This window comes from Dermacentor silvarum, chromosome 2 (assembly GCF_013339745.2).
Source record: "Dermacentor silvarum isolate Dsil-2018 chromosome 2, BIME_Dsil_1.4, whole genome shotgun sequence".
In the NCBI taxonomy this organism is placed as follows: Eukaryota; Metazoa; Arthropoda; class Arachnida; order Ixodida; family Ixodidae; genus Dermacentor; species Dermacentor silvarum.
In genome coordinates, this window is record NC_051155.1 from 131,655,284 (window position 1) to 131,669,878 (window position 14,595).

The 14,595-nt window shown below is 50.1% G+C and overlaps 1 protein-coding gene across 1 annotated transcript in view; it reads left to right on the top strand.

Annotated features, from left to right (window-relative positions):
- The window catches only part of LOC119441776 (ras-related protein Rac1), a 50,867-nt gene extending 39,962 nt beyond the window's left edge, over positions 1-10,905 (top strand). The window contains exons 5-6 of the mRNA XM_037706384.2: positions 8,773-8,909; positions 10,629-10,905. Coding sequence (XP_037562312.1) covers positions 8,773-8,909; positions 10,629-10,706 — 215 coding nt within the window. The 3' untranslated portion in view covers positions 10,707-10,905. The remainder of the gene's footprint in view (positions 1-8,772; positions 8,910-10,628) is intronic.
- Positions 10,906-14,595: the final 3,690 nt, after the last annotated feature.

Below are 14,595 nucleotides of genomic sequence, written 5' to 3' on the forward strand. Positions count from 1 at the left end.
CAGAAGTCCTCATCACCGACAGAGGCACGGCCTTTACGGCAGAACTAACTCAAGCCATCCTGCGGTACAGCCAGACAAGCCATCGCCGCACCACCGCCTACCACCCGCAGACGAATGGCCTCACCGAGCGCCTAAATAAGACCATCGCCGACATGCTGGCAATGTACGTCGACGTCGAACACAAGACGTGGGATGCCATCCTTCCGTACGTGACCTTCGCATACAACACGGCCGTGCAAGAAACGACGCACATGGCGCCGTTCAACCTGGTCTACGGAAGGAACGCGGCAACGACGCTTGACGCCATGCTACCAGACGTCGCTGACGAAGAAAATGTCGACGTTGCCACTTATTTGCAGCGTGCCGAAGAAGGTCGACAGCTCGCCCGCCTGCGCATCAAGAACCAGCAGAGGACCGACAGCCGACACTACAATCTTCGACGACGCTACGTTGAGTACCAGCCCGGCGACCGTGTTTGGGTCTGGACTCCGATTCGCCGACGAGGACTTAGCGAGAAACTGTTGCGTCGCTATTTCGGACCATATAAGATAATCCGACGTATTGGCGCACTGGACTATGAGGTCGTGCCAGACGGCATTTCGCAATCACAGCGGCGCCGGGCACGACCTGAAGTCATCCATGTGGTGCGTCTTAAACCTTTCTACGCCCGCTGACGACGTTAGGTACTTTGTTACTTTGTTATTGTTTTTTTGTTGTTTATAACGCATTGTTTTGTTTTCGCTTTCGTGCTTGTAGCATCGGGACGATGCTTTTTAAGGGGAGGGTATTGACACGTATACATGTTTATCTTTCACCGGTGGCCGCTTTCCACCGGCTAACAAATGTTAAACGTTATCGCTCGGCGCAGGACGCGCCTGTGTCGGAGGTTTCTAGAACGTTATCGATGCTTCTTTCCGTTGCCTGTTTTCACAGACGCTTATGTTATCTGATTGTGTGACCGACGCGAATTGTCTAGAACTTTCTGGAAGACACGCGGGCATCAGGGATTAATCTAGAACCTTCGATGACTCAGGTATAAAAGCCGACGCGTTTCGCCGCTGATCAGATTTTCGACGATCGCCGACTGTGTTCGCCGCTATCGTTGTGCTTTGAGTGTACCTTGCTTTTGTGGGCACAGGTTCGCCCAATAAACAACCAGTTTTGTCGTACACAGTTTTACGACTGTTTTCTTCAGCGTCACTACTACGTGACAATATATATATATATATATATATATATATATATATATATATATATATATATATATATATATATATATATATATATATACACGTATTGTAATAGGCTGATGAATAAATTGCAAATTAGTCCAGAAGAAGACTATATATGCGTACGCTCTTGGAAACTAATCTTGTGAGTCGCTGCAGTCTTTTTAAATAAGTCGTGTTTCTCTTTTCTCCGTAACATTTTTGGTGGAGATTGCGGGATCTTCAAGACGCAAGGCGGATTTACTATTTGGCTGCATCGGCAATGCCAGATCAAGGTGAGAATGATTCGGGAAAGTCGCCACCTGCGCCCACCGTCATCCTGGCGCAACCGCGCGCCCCAGGAACCTTTCCCGGCACCGACAACACCGATATCGAAGGTTGACTTCAACTGTACGAACGGGTGAGCGCAAGCAACCACTGGGACCAGGCCTTCATGCTATAGCTAACCTGATATTTTACCTCGCGGGAACGACAGGTGTCTCGTTTGAGACACACGAGGAGGAAATCATCAGCTGGCATGTGTGTAAACAAAAGCCAAAGAATTCGTTTGGCAAGCCTTTTGGACGTCAGCGCGCCGCCCAAAAATACTTCGCTTCGCTTGACCAACACGTGCACTGAGTCCTACACCTGTAGTACATCCAGGACGTGCTCGCTCTGTGATGCAAGGTGGATTCGAAGATGTCCGAAGATGATGAAGTCTCGCATGATTAAGCGCACAGCAGATGATGCCTTTCACCTCCTTATTTTTCCGAATTTGTCCACTGTGCAAGCCATCATTACCGAATGCCGGCGCTTTGAGGAAGCCAAGAGCCGGCGCATTGCCCACCCATTTCCCCGCCTTCCCAACACGGCTGCTAGATCCACCTGCGAAGAACTCCGCAGTCCGCCCGCGCCTAATCGTTCTGATGACCTCGTACATACCATCGGCCGTGAAAGAGAAGCCGCAACTCCAATCACGACCCCAGCCCTATAGGATCCGACAATTGTCATGCGACCGTCACACTGATCCAGACCGTCGTTCGCGCTAGGAAGTGGCCAACATTGGCTTGACCAAACTCTGCTCCATTAATCGGCCTGAAAACACTTCACCCAACGTTGTCACACGTAACCGATGCTCATACGCGGTATCGCAAACCGGCCGAATGGTGCGCTCTATAGGCGACAGTCCTATATGGTTCACTTGTGGCCGTGTCTGCCGTACGCGTATTTCGCGTCGCTGCCGCTGTTCGTGGAATTCGACCCCTTTGCTCTACCTTCCATCCCACCTTCCGCCTCATGGTACTTCTCGCTCCCCAGCTCCTGGTGACACGTCTCTGCCCACCCGATTGAGCAGCTCTCCTTTGCCACATCGCTGCTTCTGCCGCTCGCCTCCATCTCGTCGATCATCATCCCCTAGCTCCTTTCGGCGCACGCTTCCGGAAAACGGTGCAGCACCTGGAGGTGATGCTCATATGTTGGCCCGACGCCAAAATCCTCTCCTGACCCTGCCCACACATCGGAACCTCATCAAAGCGAACGTGGATGGTGCACCTAGTTACGGCTTTGATTGACGATGATGCGCACGTATCTATGAAGAATTCTAAGCTTCGCACTCGTCTACAAGAAATTATACATTCCTGCCCCGTCGCCTGTGGTCCGATTCGCCAACGGTGGAGCACCGGCCGTTATTGGAATGCGTCCGGCTCGTGTGCGCCGGATATCATACTTCAGTTTTATTCCATGTCCTAGAACACTGCCCTCCCGATCTAATCCTGGGACTTTACTTTCTCTGCACATTCCGCCTGGAGAGACTGTTCTGCTGGTGTTGTACGACTCGCACTACCTGTTGCTATTGATTTTCACTAGAGTGTTCCAATCCGGCTATGTTCCGAAGACCATGTTCGCCTCCCTTCGAGCCCCGGCGGCCGCGGTCGCCCGCGCGGGTCGCTGTATCTTGAAAGTCATCTGCGTCGGGGACACAGTCCGCCGTGCGCTGTTTTTTCGAAGCCGCCAGGAGTAGAACGCGCCCTATTTTCCCTACCCTCATCCCGGAGAGTCACGCGCGACGGAAGACGGTTCGCTTCCTCCCCGCTTTCCTCCCTCGCGTGCGCGAGATTGAGCCGCGATCGCCGGCTCACCCTCGTACGCTTTCACTCGCACATACAACATGTGGCGTGCGGTGACAATTTTGTCGCCGTTGGACTTTATACGGAACCTCATGGCGACGGCAGAAATGTGTCTGCAGTGCCCATATAATTGCTGTCGCAATAAAATTATCTCGGCCACGCCGCCGCTGTCGTGCTGTCCCGCTTGACCGTGCATGCGCGCGGCTCGCACGCGGAAGTTTATAAAGGGCCTTCTGAGCCGCATAGCGCATTTGGCTGCAACTGCGAAGGGCGATCGACGCACCGTCAACGTAACGCTCAATGGCCTCGACGGCGGAACCAGGGGCCGTATTCTGTAACGCTTCGGTTTTCGAAGGATTCGGTTTGGCGGTGGCGTCACATTGGGGCGGTCCGTTGACGTAATGAAAACAAGTGAAAGGACAGAGACCAATCGGCGCGAAGGTTTCTTTTTGTGGCAGTGAACGTCACAAACCGAGTAAAAATATAGCAATTTACGAGCGCTTCTTGGTAAATAAAAATAATTTGTTCATGGTATTGATGAGGTTTACGTTTTTCATCATGAAACGCGTGTGAGTTGTACTGTCGGTGAGTGACTTAATGAATTTTGTTTACTTCGGTTGACCCATTTATGCCGCTAGGTGGGACGTCGTACGCCAACTTCGCGTTGCGGCCAAAATACACACTCAAGTTCCTCGCACAGTCGGAGCGCTGTCTCTTTTGAGAATCTGAATTGTCGCCTGAATCCCTCGTCTGTCATCTCAAAGGCGTCTTGTCGACGTCGAGGTTGTCGCTGTCTATCACGGAGGCTCGCTAAAAGCACGATAACAGGCGCCACAGGCACCGCACACGCCGTCATTTTGCTCCGAGTGCCGCGATCTCGCCCGTGCACACGGCACGCACAGGCTCTGCACACGGCACACTGCGCTTCGAATCAGACCGAAGCAGCGCGCGCGGCTTCGCTTCGTAGCAGACGACAAATTCGGTTTCCGCGTGATTGACATGTGCGTGACGTCATCAAAAAATGCGTTCGCGCCCTGAGGAGATGGCGTCACCCAGGCGGCGACCAATCGCTGCACGCAAACCGAATCCTTCGAAAACCGAAGCGTTACAGAATACGGCCCCAGGACAACGTTCTACCAGGGTTCTGCCTTCTGCTACTGACATGAGCGTTGTGCACTGGGATACTAAGCACATTAGCGTTCCTTCTGAGCGGTTCTGTTTATCCACTGGTCTGAGCACAACAGACAGTAAACATCGCGGTAACGTTCTCTATAATTTCCCTTGTTACTGAACGCCGACGGTTTCGCGTCGGTCTCATCGCTTGAATCATTGAGATGCGACGCCTGCAACGCCACTGGCGGCGCTCCTAATCACGCCAGCATTGTGAGACGCCTGGTAGCTGCCAAGGCGCTGTTCCTTCTGCCAAACAATATAGTTAGTTGCCCACGTGCTGCGTCGCACCAACATGTCGCAACCGCGCGTACGGCTAGAACACAATGAGATGTTTGAGCGCAACCAAACCTTCCCATCGATGTGAATAATGCTTCGCCCTTTGGGCGAAACTCCCGATTTTTTGATCGCCTATGTATAAAACTTTGAAGGACGCTTAAGTTTCGCCTTTAAGAGTGGAACGCGATAGCATTCAAAGATTCCTGAATGCTTGTCAGGCTTCCCGGCAACTGCAGCTTTCTTTTTAAAGCGAAACTTTATATGTTTAGGCGAAATCGTATATGGCTAGGCGAAATCGCCTGCGTACAGAAAGCCATCATCAGCAGCATTAGCTCGAGCGTCGTCGTCTTCCGCAGCTGGCTCGTTGGCGCCCCTCGGGTATGGTCCCTAGAATATTGGCTAGTCTGCCGTCCGCCAACGGGAGCCAAGACTGTTTCCGAATGACGATGGCGATGGCGCTGCGAGCAGTCCTCATGCTAGGGTGCCTCGATGCGCTCGCTCGCCTCCGCTCCGCTCCGTGCGCGCATCGAGGCACTCTATCCTCGTGCTAGGGCGCGGCGCTCGGCCGCCCGGCTGCGTGCTGGCGAAGCGCGCTCGTGTTCGGCGTTGTTTAGCCATTCCTTTCCTTTTATGATTTTCTGTCGCCAGGTGCTTGTGCCGCATTAGAACAATATTTGTTACTGGTGTTATGAGATGTTTTAGCTGCGTAACGTGGCATTCATTCGCGATGACTTTTTTTCCGAGCCGCATCACAAGCATGCCTGGGGAGTGGGGATACGACTCTTCTACCTTGCTCGCCGACTGCCTCAAAGCCAAATGAAAATAAAACGATGACAGCTTTGTTCGGAGAAACATTTTTTAGTTAGCACAAGCAATAATGAAATACTGCAAAGCGGTTTCCTCAGAACACAAAGCGACTGCGCAGCCTTGAATAGGTTGAGCCCTGAATTTATTTATTCATGCAATACTACCAGCTGCCCTTTGGCAGTTACGGCCGGAGTTCTTGAAAGGTTGGAAAAAAAGGGGCATGGAGGTGCAGGTGTGTCGTTTGGCATAGTAAAGGGCTAAAAAAAATCAAACGCAAGCACATTCAAAACCTATACAAGACAAACAGAAATCGCTTCCAGTTAAGGGTGAGCAAAACAGCAAAACAAATTATAAAGATAAGAATGAAGAACCTTTATAAAACAGTGTAAACAAATTACAGCACACAACAACCAATTAATTGGCAAGATGTTCGTGAATAAGAAGACAAAATATAGAAAAGGACAATTACAAAGCCGCTGAGCTTGCGTCTCAGATGTGATGCAATTCGTGAAAGGCAGTTATTTGCATCTTCTCATTTTCAAATGTTTAAGCTTATCTTTCTTTGCTGTCCTCTCATTATTGAGAGACTTCATGAAAAACCGGAGACGCAGAAGAGTGTAAAACTTCACTATCTCACAAGTGATTTACTTTCCATGTTCAGGACAGGCTAGTGCAGGAAAATGTATCTGAGCAAGAAATTCAGTAAAGTCGAGAATGATTCTCTCATGCAGTCTATTTAAACTGAAAACTGTAGTGAAACTGTCTTCAAGTATAGCAATATTTTAAAGAGGGCCTGAGGATTACAGCAAGCCTCCATTGTCAAACTGCGATGTGAAAGCTGAAGCTTCGCGGTTAGCTATAGCTGTTTGCTTTTCAACTGTCAGCAACAGCGTACATTCCTTACATAAGGTTTTCTTTAAAAATCTTCCTTGCCGTGTACGCTGCTACATAATATACGAGCTTGTCATGGCTTCTTGCAGTCACAAGAGCAATGCGGTCTGACAAAATGCTTCTGCGCAAAGCGCAGTATTCCAGTGCACTTTCGGCACCGCCAAACTTTCCTGCGTCAATCAATTCGTCCAGTATTGTAATCTGATTTTCTGGTTCCACCTTGGGAACAGAAACCAGTGCATTGATAAGTTCTGAAGCATAGTTTCCTGATTTAGATGGTTTTGCAAGGTTATAGAATGCAAGTGAATTGATTATAAGTAAAAACTGTGCAGCAGTAGGGTGATCGTTAGTTCCAGAAGATTGCCTGACAATGCCAAACAAATTTTCAAGTTTGTCCTGGCTCAAACATGCAGTAAGTATGTACTTGAAGTCAATGCTACTGAGGTGCGAAAGCAAGTTCAGCGTGCTTTCGATTGTCACTCAAAGGCCAAGCAGACCACCTAAGCACACGCTCAACGTATAAAGGCACCTTCCCACTGGCGATCGTGACCAGACGCGTGACTGATCCCGTCGCAAAACGAAGTTCGTAGCCACCCTAACGAAATTGTTTGACGGTCGCTTAGGTCGAGAATCGAGGACTTTCGGCCAACCGCACTAGCCATACACTGTCATGCACTGCTCGCTCGAGCGAAGAGCGTAGCATTAGGATATGGAGCCTACATGCAACGCCGTTTTACATTAGGACTGCTCGCAGCGCCCTCTGTGCTTTCATTCAGGAAGCGTCCTCCTACGCTCGTGCTCCGCACGCGCTCGTGCCACTGCTTCCGCGTTCGTCGTCGTCGTCTTCTTCCACAGCTGGCTGCGTTGCCGCTCATCACTCCAGCTAGAATTTTACTTCTCTCGTCGTAATGGGGACGCTGCGTTTACGGGGGTATGAGCCATTCATTGTCTTACGTAACGGACAGATGTAATTTTGAAACAATTTAATTTCGCAGAATTGCAAGCGGCAAGGGCAGGCGAATGCTGCTAACCACACCGCCGAGCAAACTCGAGGCATCGAATGCAAGCGACAACGGCGGACTGCGGGCATACCGTCAGTGACGTCGTTCTCTCCGTCGCAGCCGAACGTGTGTGTAACCTCATAAATGAGAAATACTTTAATGAACCCTCGGGATTAACCCAGTGGTAAACACCGGGGCCGCACGTTTCAGCTGCGCTGGTTAACCATCTTCACAAAGTTGAAGGGCCGACGCATTTTTCCCCATTCGCCTCTGCGCGCCGCTGCCGTTACTCTGCCGAGGCGAGCGCCATCTGGATTTTTTGCAAGTAACCTACCCGGGCGCGCCGCTGTTGGTATGGTAGAAATGATGGAAATGGGGTTTGGTGTTTGAGTTTCCTTGTAACAGAATTATATTTTCTCATACAATCAAATTACAGTCTGACGCTGTCATGTCTGTAGGTTGTGGTTAAGTCGTACTTTACGATTTTTCTGACGGATTTTACTTTGAGAAATTCAATTTTGTTCACTAACGCCTCTGCCCCACGCGGGGGGCCTGCGTGGTCGGGGTGGTTCGGGATGATTTTCTCAGCCACGGACGCCGGCGATCACGCCGACGCCGACACCGGATTTTCCGTGTCACGGTGCCCTTAACGCTGTTCCTCCTCTTCGTGTGTGTTTCTGTAAGAGGTGCAAATTACCCTCAGATTAAATCGGAGTGTCTACTTCTACTTCAACTTCTACTTTGGACACCTCTCGCGCGGCAGACGTTCTACGGTACTGGAGGCCGGTTAGCCGTCGGTATGTTTGCCGCTAGCGTGGACGTGCCTTTACTGGTATTGGGCAGTGTTTTGAAAAACGCGTTGGCAATGACGTATTCACGAGACATTTGGAGGAGCACTCGGCGAGGAGGAGAGACCAGGTGACGAACGGAGCGTAGCGAAGGAAAGAGCGAAACGAGCGAAGGCCGTGTTTCGATAATCAAATGCGTGTAACTCCGATATTACGGCACCATTTCGAAAAATTCTCGCGGCAACGTGTTCGTTGCAGACTTTTCACAACTGCATCACCACAACTAAATTTCGACCTCTGGGTGGTTTAGGCGCCCTTTAAAGCCCTCGTGCAATACAGTGACATAGCTTCAGTGGGCACTTATAACTAAAGTGCCAGTATAGGGTGTGTTGCACATTGGTGTATCCTTTAGTAACAGTGGACCGCAGGGTTCTGTTGCTTTTTAATGCCCCAATAAGCGGATAGCTATGCTTTACATCAATGCTTCGTCTCAAACCTGCAGCTACCAAGGCTGACCTGCGCCAGGAGGAGACGGCAGAGGACCTCGTGAGCAGAGCAGCGGGCAAGAAGCTGGCCTCCAAGATCAAAGCTTACAGCTACATCGAGTGCTCAGCCAAGACGGGAGAGCGTGTCAAAGAGGTCCGAGCTATGTTTGTAGTACTTACTTGCAATAGCAAGTTATCGTTAGTGTGTGCGCTGATTCGTGAGGCCTCTTGTCTGAAGCCTCTTGTGTGTCATGTGTGCCTCCGAGATGTCTAATCGCGCAGAATTTGACTTGCGAATTGCGATATGTACTATACTTAGCATTTGCATTGGATCATGTCATCTTGTCTTAAGCGTTTTGTATCACATGTCTAACCATGCTAGAAAGAAGCTTGGGTGGGTATGGCTGTTGCACTCCTTTTTTGCCCCCTTCCTTGGGAAGGAGGCAAAAAGAGGTCAAAGGTGTGCCCCAATATCTTGGAGACAAGGAACGTCATTCGCCCAGCGTATGCTAGATAACGTCACTATACTGCGCCGCAGCAAGAACGCGCTTCAAAAAGCGCGTAGTACGTATATGTGCCTTGCTACCGCGTGTTAGTGAACATGCACCGGTAAAGCTGAAGCAATGATTCATGAGCTTAAGCTGTGATTCATGAGCAAGAGCGCGTACACGTCAGCGCATTGTCATCACGAGAGACCTGGACTTGACGCGCGACTTCTGTTAGGCACTATCCAATTATGTGAGCTATAAATGAGGCGGTACACTTTTAGGCGTGCCGTTTTCGCTGATCACTAGTGTAGGCACTTTTGTGTGGTAGCTTTCTACTGTGACAGCTGCTCAAGAACACACAGCCCAGTCAGTGTGCGGTGAAAGCAAACTGGGAGGGACACAATGCACATTCGCCGCAACACCTCCAATTGCTTACCCCGAAGCAAGACTTGCCCCGACATTTGAAAATGTCGAAGTGCACAGGCTCCGCATGACTGGGTATAATTGCGGTCGAGATCAAAAAGCAAATATTCGTAAGCTTGGAGTTCCGCAAAGCTCGGATCTTTAACTCAAACGAGTGATGCAGCATATGTTGTCGTATGGGAGGTATAGTTTCATTTTCCTTCGCATCCCTAGCGGCCGCTGTCAGCGAGGTTGGGGTGACACAGGAAAATACTGGAGCACCCTCTGGCTGATGTTGACTCTCAATCCCTTTATCGTGGAAACAAAGTGACGAGGTCTGATGCGGCAAACAAGCTCTTTCAACTGCACGTCGACTGATGTGACGAGTGTATCTCAATCTGATGTGTGAAAGGCTAGAGGTAACAACCCTTGCCGTTGCTACAGGATCTGTGGGGCACTGATCATGAATTCAGCACGATGGCTCGCAAGCTGCTGGCTTGAGTATTTTTCTGCTGTGCTGCGCGCATTGTCTTGTTCGCCCGTCTCGCTCTGTGCTTCTAAATGAAGCCGCACTAAACGACATGCTTTAGATGCTATAGCTTATTAAACGCTGCGCATGCTTAAAGGCAACACTCGCAAGACCTGCGGCCGACACTCTCCGTCGTCATTGTGTTTTGAGTGCTTGATTGATACTTGAGATTTTGAGACGCCGTAGTGGAGTTTTCCGGTCGATATTCGACCAGCCGGGGTTCCACCTACGTCCTAGAGCACGGTACGCAAGCGGTCTTGCTTTCGGAAATGCAGCAGCCACGGCAAGTAATCGAACCCGCGACATGGTGCTCATTAGCAGAACGCCGTAACCGCAAAGCAACTCTGACGGGCGGTTATATTTTGAATGTAGCTAGCTCTGACTGTCGCTCCATATACGCCGAACAAAACAATTTCCTATACACTGACGTGTCATTTGCGTTTCATGTTCGCAGGTCTTCGAAGAGGCGGCCCGGGCAGTACTCCAGCCCAAATCTTCAAGAAAGAAGAAGTTACCTTGTAGGTTTTTATAGGCATGCCTGCCGGCAACATAAGCGACGTGTTGTGTCTCACTTATTTAGCACGCTGTACATGAAAAAAGCCTCTGCATTTTTTTTTTGTAAATAGGCACACATATCAGCGTCAGTGCATCATTCCTCGATAACTTACTGACAATTTACTTAGTGGCACTGTCGTACCATACAAGTTACAATAAAGGAAAAGCGAATCGTCTGAGCTGTCTTGATGGTGCTTCCTTTTTCGAATTTCGTGCTTGCAACGATCTCTGGCCCCTCTTTCTCTCATTTTTTTATCGCAGTGGTACATGCTTCAGTTAAGCGTGCTGACACGGAAATGTAGAGGAAAGAAATGTTGCAGTTTCGCCCGAAAGGCGATGCATTGATAGCGATAGAAAAGTACTAGACAACGGATGAAGTAAGGTTCATACCTTTATCGGCCCTATAAATTGAAGTTAACATTAGTTTTCTAATTAAATTAACAAGCATGGTCTCACACGCGCACAGGCGAGCGTGAACCGATCTCAATCGATGACCGCGAACAGTCGCTGTCACACCGCTGTAGTGATGAGCATAAACAGAGGGGAGTGAACGCTTCTGCTGTCTGTCGTTTCAATGCGTCTCCGAAACTTGAGATTACGCGACCTCCAGCAATATAGGCACGCGGGAAGAAAGCAGACATGCAGCCACCAGTCATCTCGGTTCGCCCTTCGCTTTGCACCCGCCATGGGGTGTAGAGCACCGGTGGTGTACTGCCATGCGCAGCCACGGTCGAGCCCGCGGAGAAGACGTGCGCTCACCCGTCTTGCGCGCCATTTATCACGTGGCCTCCAATATTGGGGGCTCATTAAGCCACTAGAGCACCGGTGGTGTACTGCCATGCGCAGCCACGGTCGAGCCCGCGGAGGAGACGTGCGCTCACCCGTCTTGCGCGCCATTTATCACGTGGCCTCCAACATTGGGGGCTCATTAAGCCACTATCCTTCTCGGCTTGTTCCCGCATGCTTCCCTCGCACCCAGGGCATACGGAGGGCGATAGGATCTTATCGCATTTGAACTTTATACGGAACTTCACGGCGACACAGACGGTGATGACTGTTGGCAAAAATTCGCCTGGAGTGTCCATAGAATTGCTATCGCAATAAAAGGGTAATGCGTGCTGAAGTGGCAGAATTTACGGCGAAAGATACAGGTAAATTATTATTTGGTTAAGATTGGCAAGAAATGAATATGTCCGTGGTAATGTAAAAAGGGCACCCATGGAGGTAGGGACGAAATTTGGCGAGGTCCAAATGATGGTCTAGTATTCCTTCGCTGTCACGGAATAGTTTGCTTTCACCCTCTGTAAGGTACGATTCGCATTCAGACGGCGTATTTGTTGTAGCTGGCTTTCCATTGTACCAGAACAGCACAAAGTCCGACGCCACTGGCGCCCGTGTGCGCCTCGGTAGGCACAGTCTGGTCCTATAGTGCCGAAAGGTCGGAGGAGAAGTCAGCAGGCGACGTAGCTGTGTGAAGGCTTCGTCACACACCGATGACCAGGCGGGTATGCCGCCGCTTTCTATGAGCGGTGGTGCAATGATGGTTGGAAAGTTGCGTAGAAAGCGAGGAAAATAAGAACATTGCCCGAGAAGCTGCGGATCGCCTCAGGAGATTTGGCCTGCGGAAAATCTGCAAACGCGCTAAGCTTGTCAGGATCACAAAGGACAACTTCTTCCAACGCAACGTGTCCTACCTTTCTACTGGTAATAGTACCACCGAGGATGACAAGGTCAGCCCTAACAATATGGTTAACTTGCGCGAAGCGAAATGGCACTTTTTAATGTTGAGCCTAAGGCCGGCACAGGCAAGGCAGGCCAGTATCTTGTGCATGTGAACGAGGTTTGTCGGAAAATCTGAACGGAACACGACAATATGATCGAAATAGCATGGACAGGTCTTCCACTTGTAGCGAAGGATGGGGTACATCATGCGCTCAAAACTAGCGGGCGTGTTATACTAGCCCAAATGGCATAAGAGCTAATTCGCAGAAGTCGTCGATCGCGACGAAAGTTGTCTTCTAACAGACATAGTTGGCCATCGGTAATTGCCACTAGCCGTAGCGCAGATCCAAGGATGAGAACTCCGCGCGTTGTAAGCATTCAAGTAAGTAATTGCTTAGATGCAGCAGATACACATCTTTCTGTGTGATCTTATTGAGCCGGCAATTGTCCACAGATAATCTGATTGACCCGTCTTCCTTGCGTTACTAGCAGCCCAGGAGAGGCCCAAGGAGAGTGGGAAGGCCGATTACGTCGCTTTCTAGCATATCGTTGACTTTATCATTAATGACCCGTTGTTCGGCTGCTGACACGTGGTATCGTCGTTGGCGCAAGGATGGTGCGCGCCAGTGTCGACGACGTAAGTGACCTTTGCATTGCGTCTCAAGGATAGTCGGTCGCAATCAAAGCAAGAGCGAAAATGCTGGAGAAATAGAAGGTGTTAATAAACAAGGTTAGGCAAAAAGAGATCAGCGGCCAGGACAGAATTAAAATAAACTTGCAGTTTCGCCCGAAAAGCGATGCATTGAGAGCGATAACAAAGTATTAGACAACTACACGAAGTATAAGGTTCGTAGTTTTATCGGTCGTGTAAATTGAAGTACACATTCACTTATTAAGAAAAATTGGCCGCATATCTGCTTGATTCGCTGCAAATGACGTTGAAAGACGATAGTCTTCCTCCGTCCCTGATACGTAACACCCTCTCTTCTTCTTCCTCCCACCCCTCACGCTCTTCCCCTCCCCTCTCATTCCTCCCATGATGGATGCAATGGAGGTTTTGCTGAATTCAATGCAAATTTACCGCGTTCGCCCTGCTCTCGCGCCATCTGTTGGGACCTTTTATTACTGTTGGCTTAAAGCCGCCTACAGAGCCGCGGCTTCAGTCGTATTGTTTTTAACGCGTAGCGTCCCTTCGACACCATTTCTAACGCGTTGATTTTTCATTTACTAACGTAAAAACCAGCCCAATAATGAACGTTGCGGATCACGGTGATGTACATAAATTTTGCCTCAAATAGGCCTGATGTTTCCTTTGCGCTGTTTAATGTTGACGTGTATGACCCCGTGCCACCAGTGATAGTAGCTTGGTTTGCTTTGGCGGGCGGTTGAATCGGTTTTGGCCGGGCGATTGAATCGATCGAGTGACAGACAGATGGACAGACAGACAAAGTATTTCGCGTTTAGGTAGCCCAAGAAAGACTATCGTCTTTAATAAATTAAGCATTGTGTCACCTGCGCACAGGCAAACATGAACAGATCTCATTCGATGACCGAAAACACGCTGTCACAACGCTTGCGCGATGAAGAGCGCTGGCCTACTTCAACGGGTCTCTGACACTTGACACATTACGCGACCTCCAACGCTAGGCGCGCGGGAAGACAGCGCACGTGAAGCGGCCAGCCATCTCGGCTCGCCGCAGATTTGCACCCGCCGCAGATAACATCCAAGTTAGGGCGCGCGGGCAACCTGTGAGTTCAGGCGTGCGGACAGCCATACTCAGCCATAGCCGGGGCAGAAGAGGAGACGCGTGTTTATTGACCCCGCACCGCTTCCCTAGCGCGCGCTTGATCACGTTATCGCACGCGCAACTCCCCCTGACCCTTGAGCACGCTTCATCAAGTGACCTCCAACAATGGAAAAGCGGGAGGATAACGCGCATCAATCCATCAGCATTCTCGGCTAACCTTCGCACGCTTTTCCTGCGCACCCGCAACAAATGGCGCGCAGGGCGCGATCTTATCGTGCTAAGACTTTATACGGAACCAGGAACACGAAACGACATCTTGGGTGATATTTGCATGCCCGATAGGACAGTGAGCTTATCGGCGTTTGTGGCAAAAATATCGGATGACGCGGAATCGCA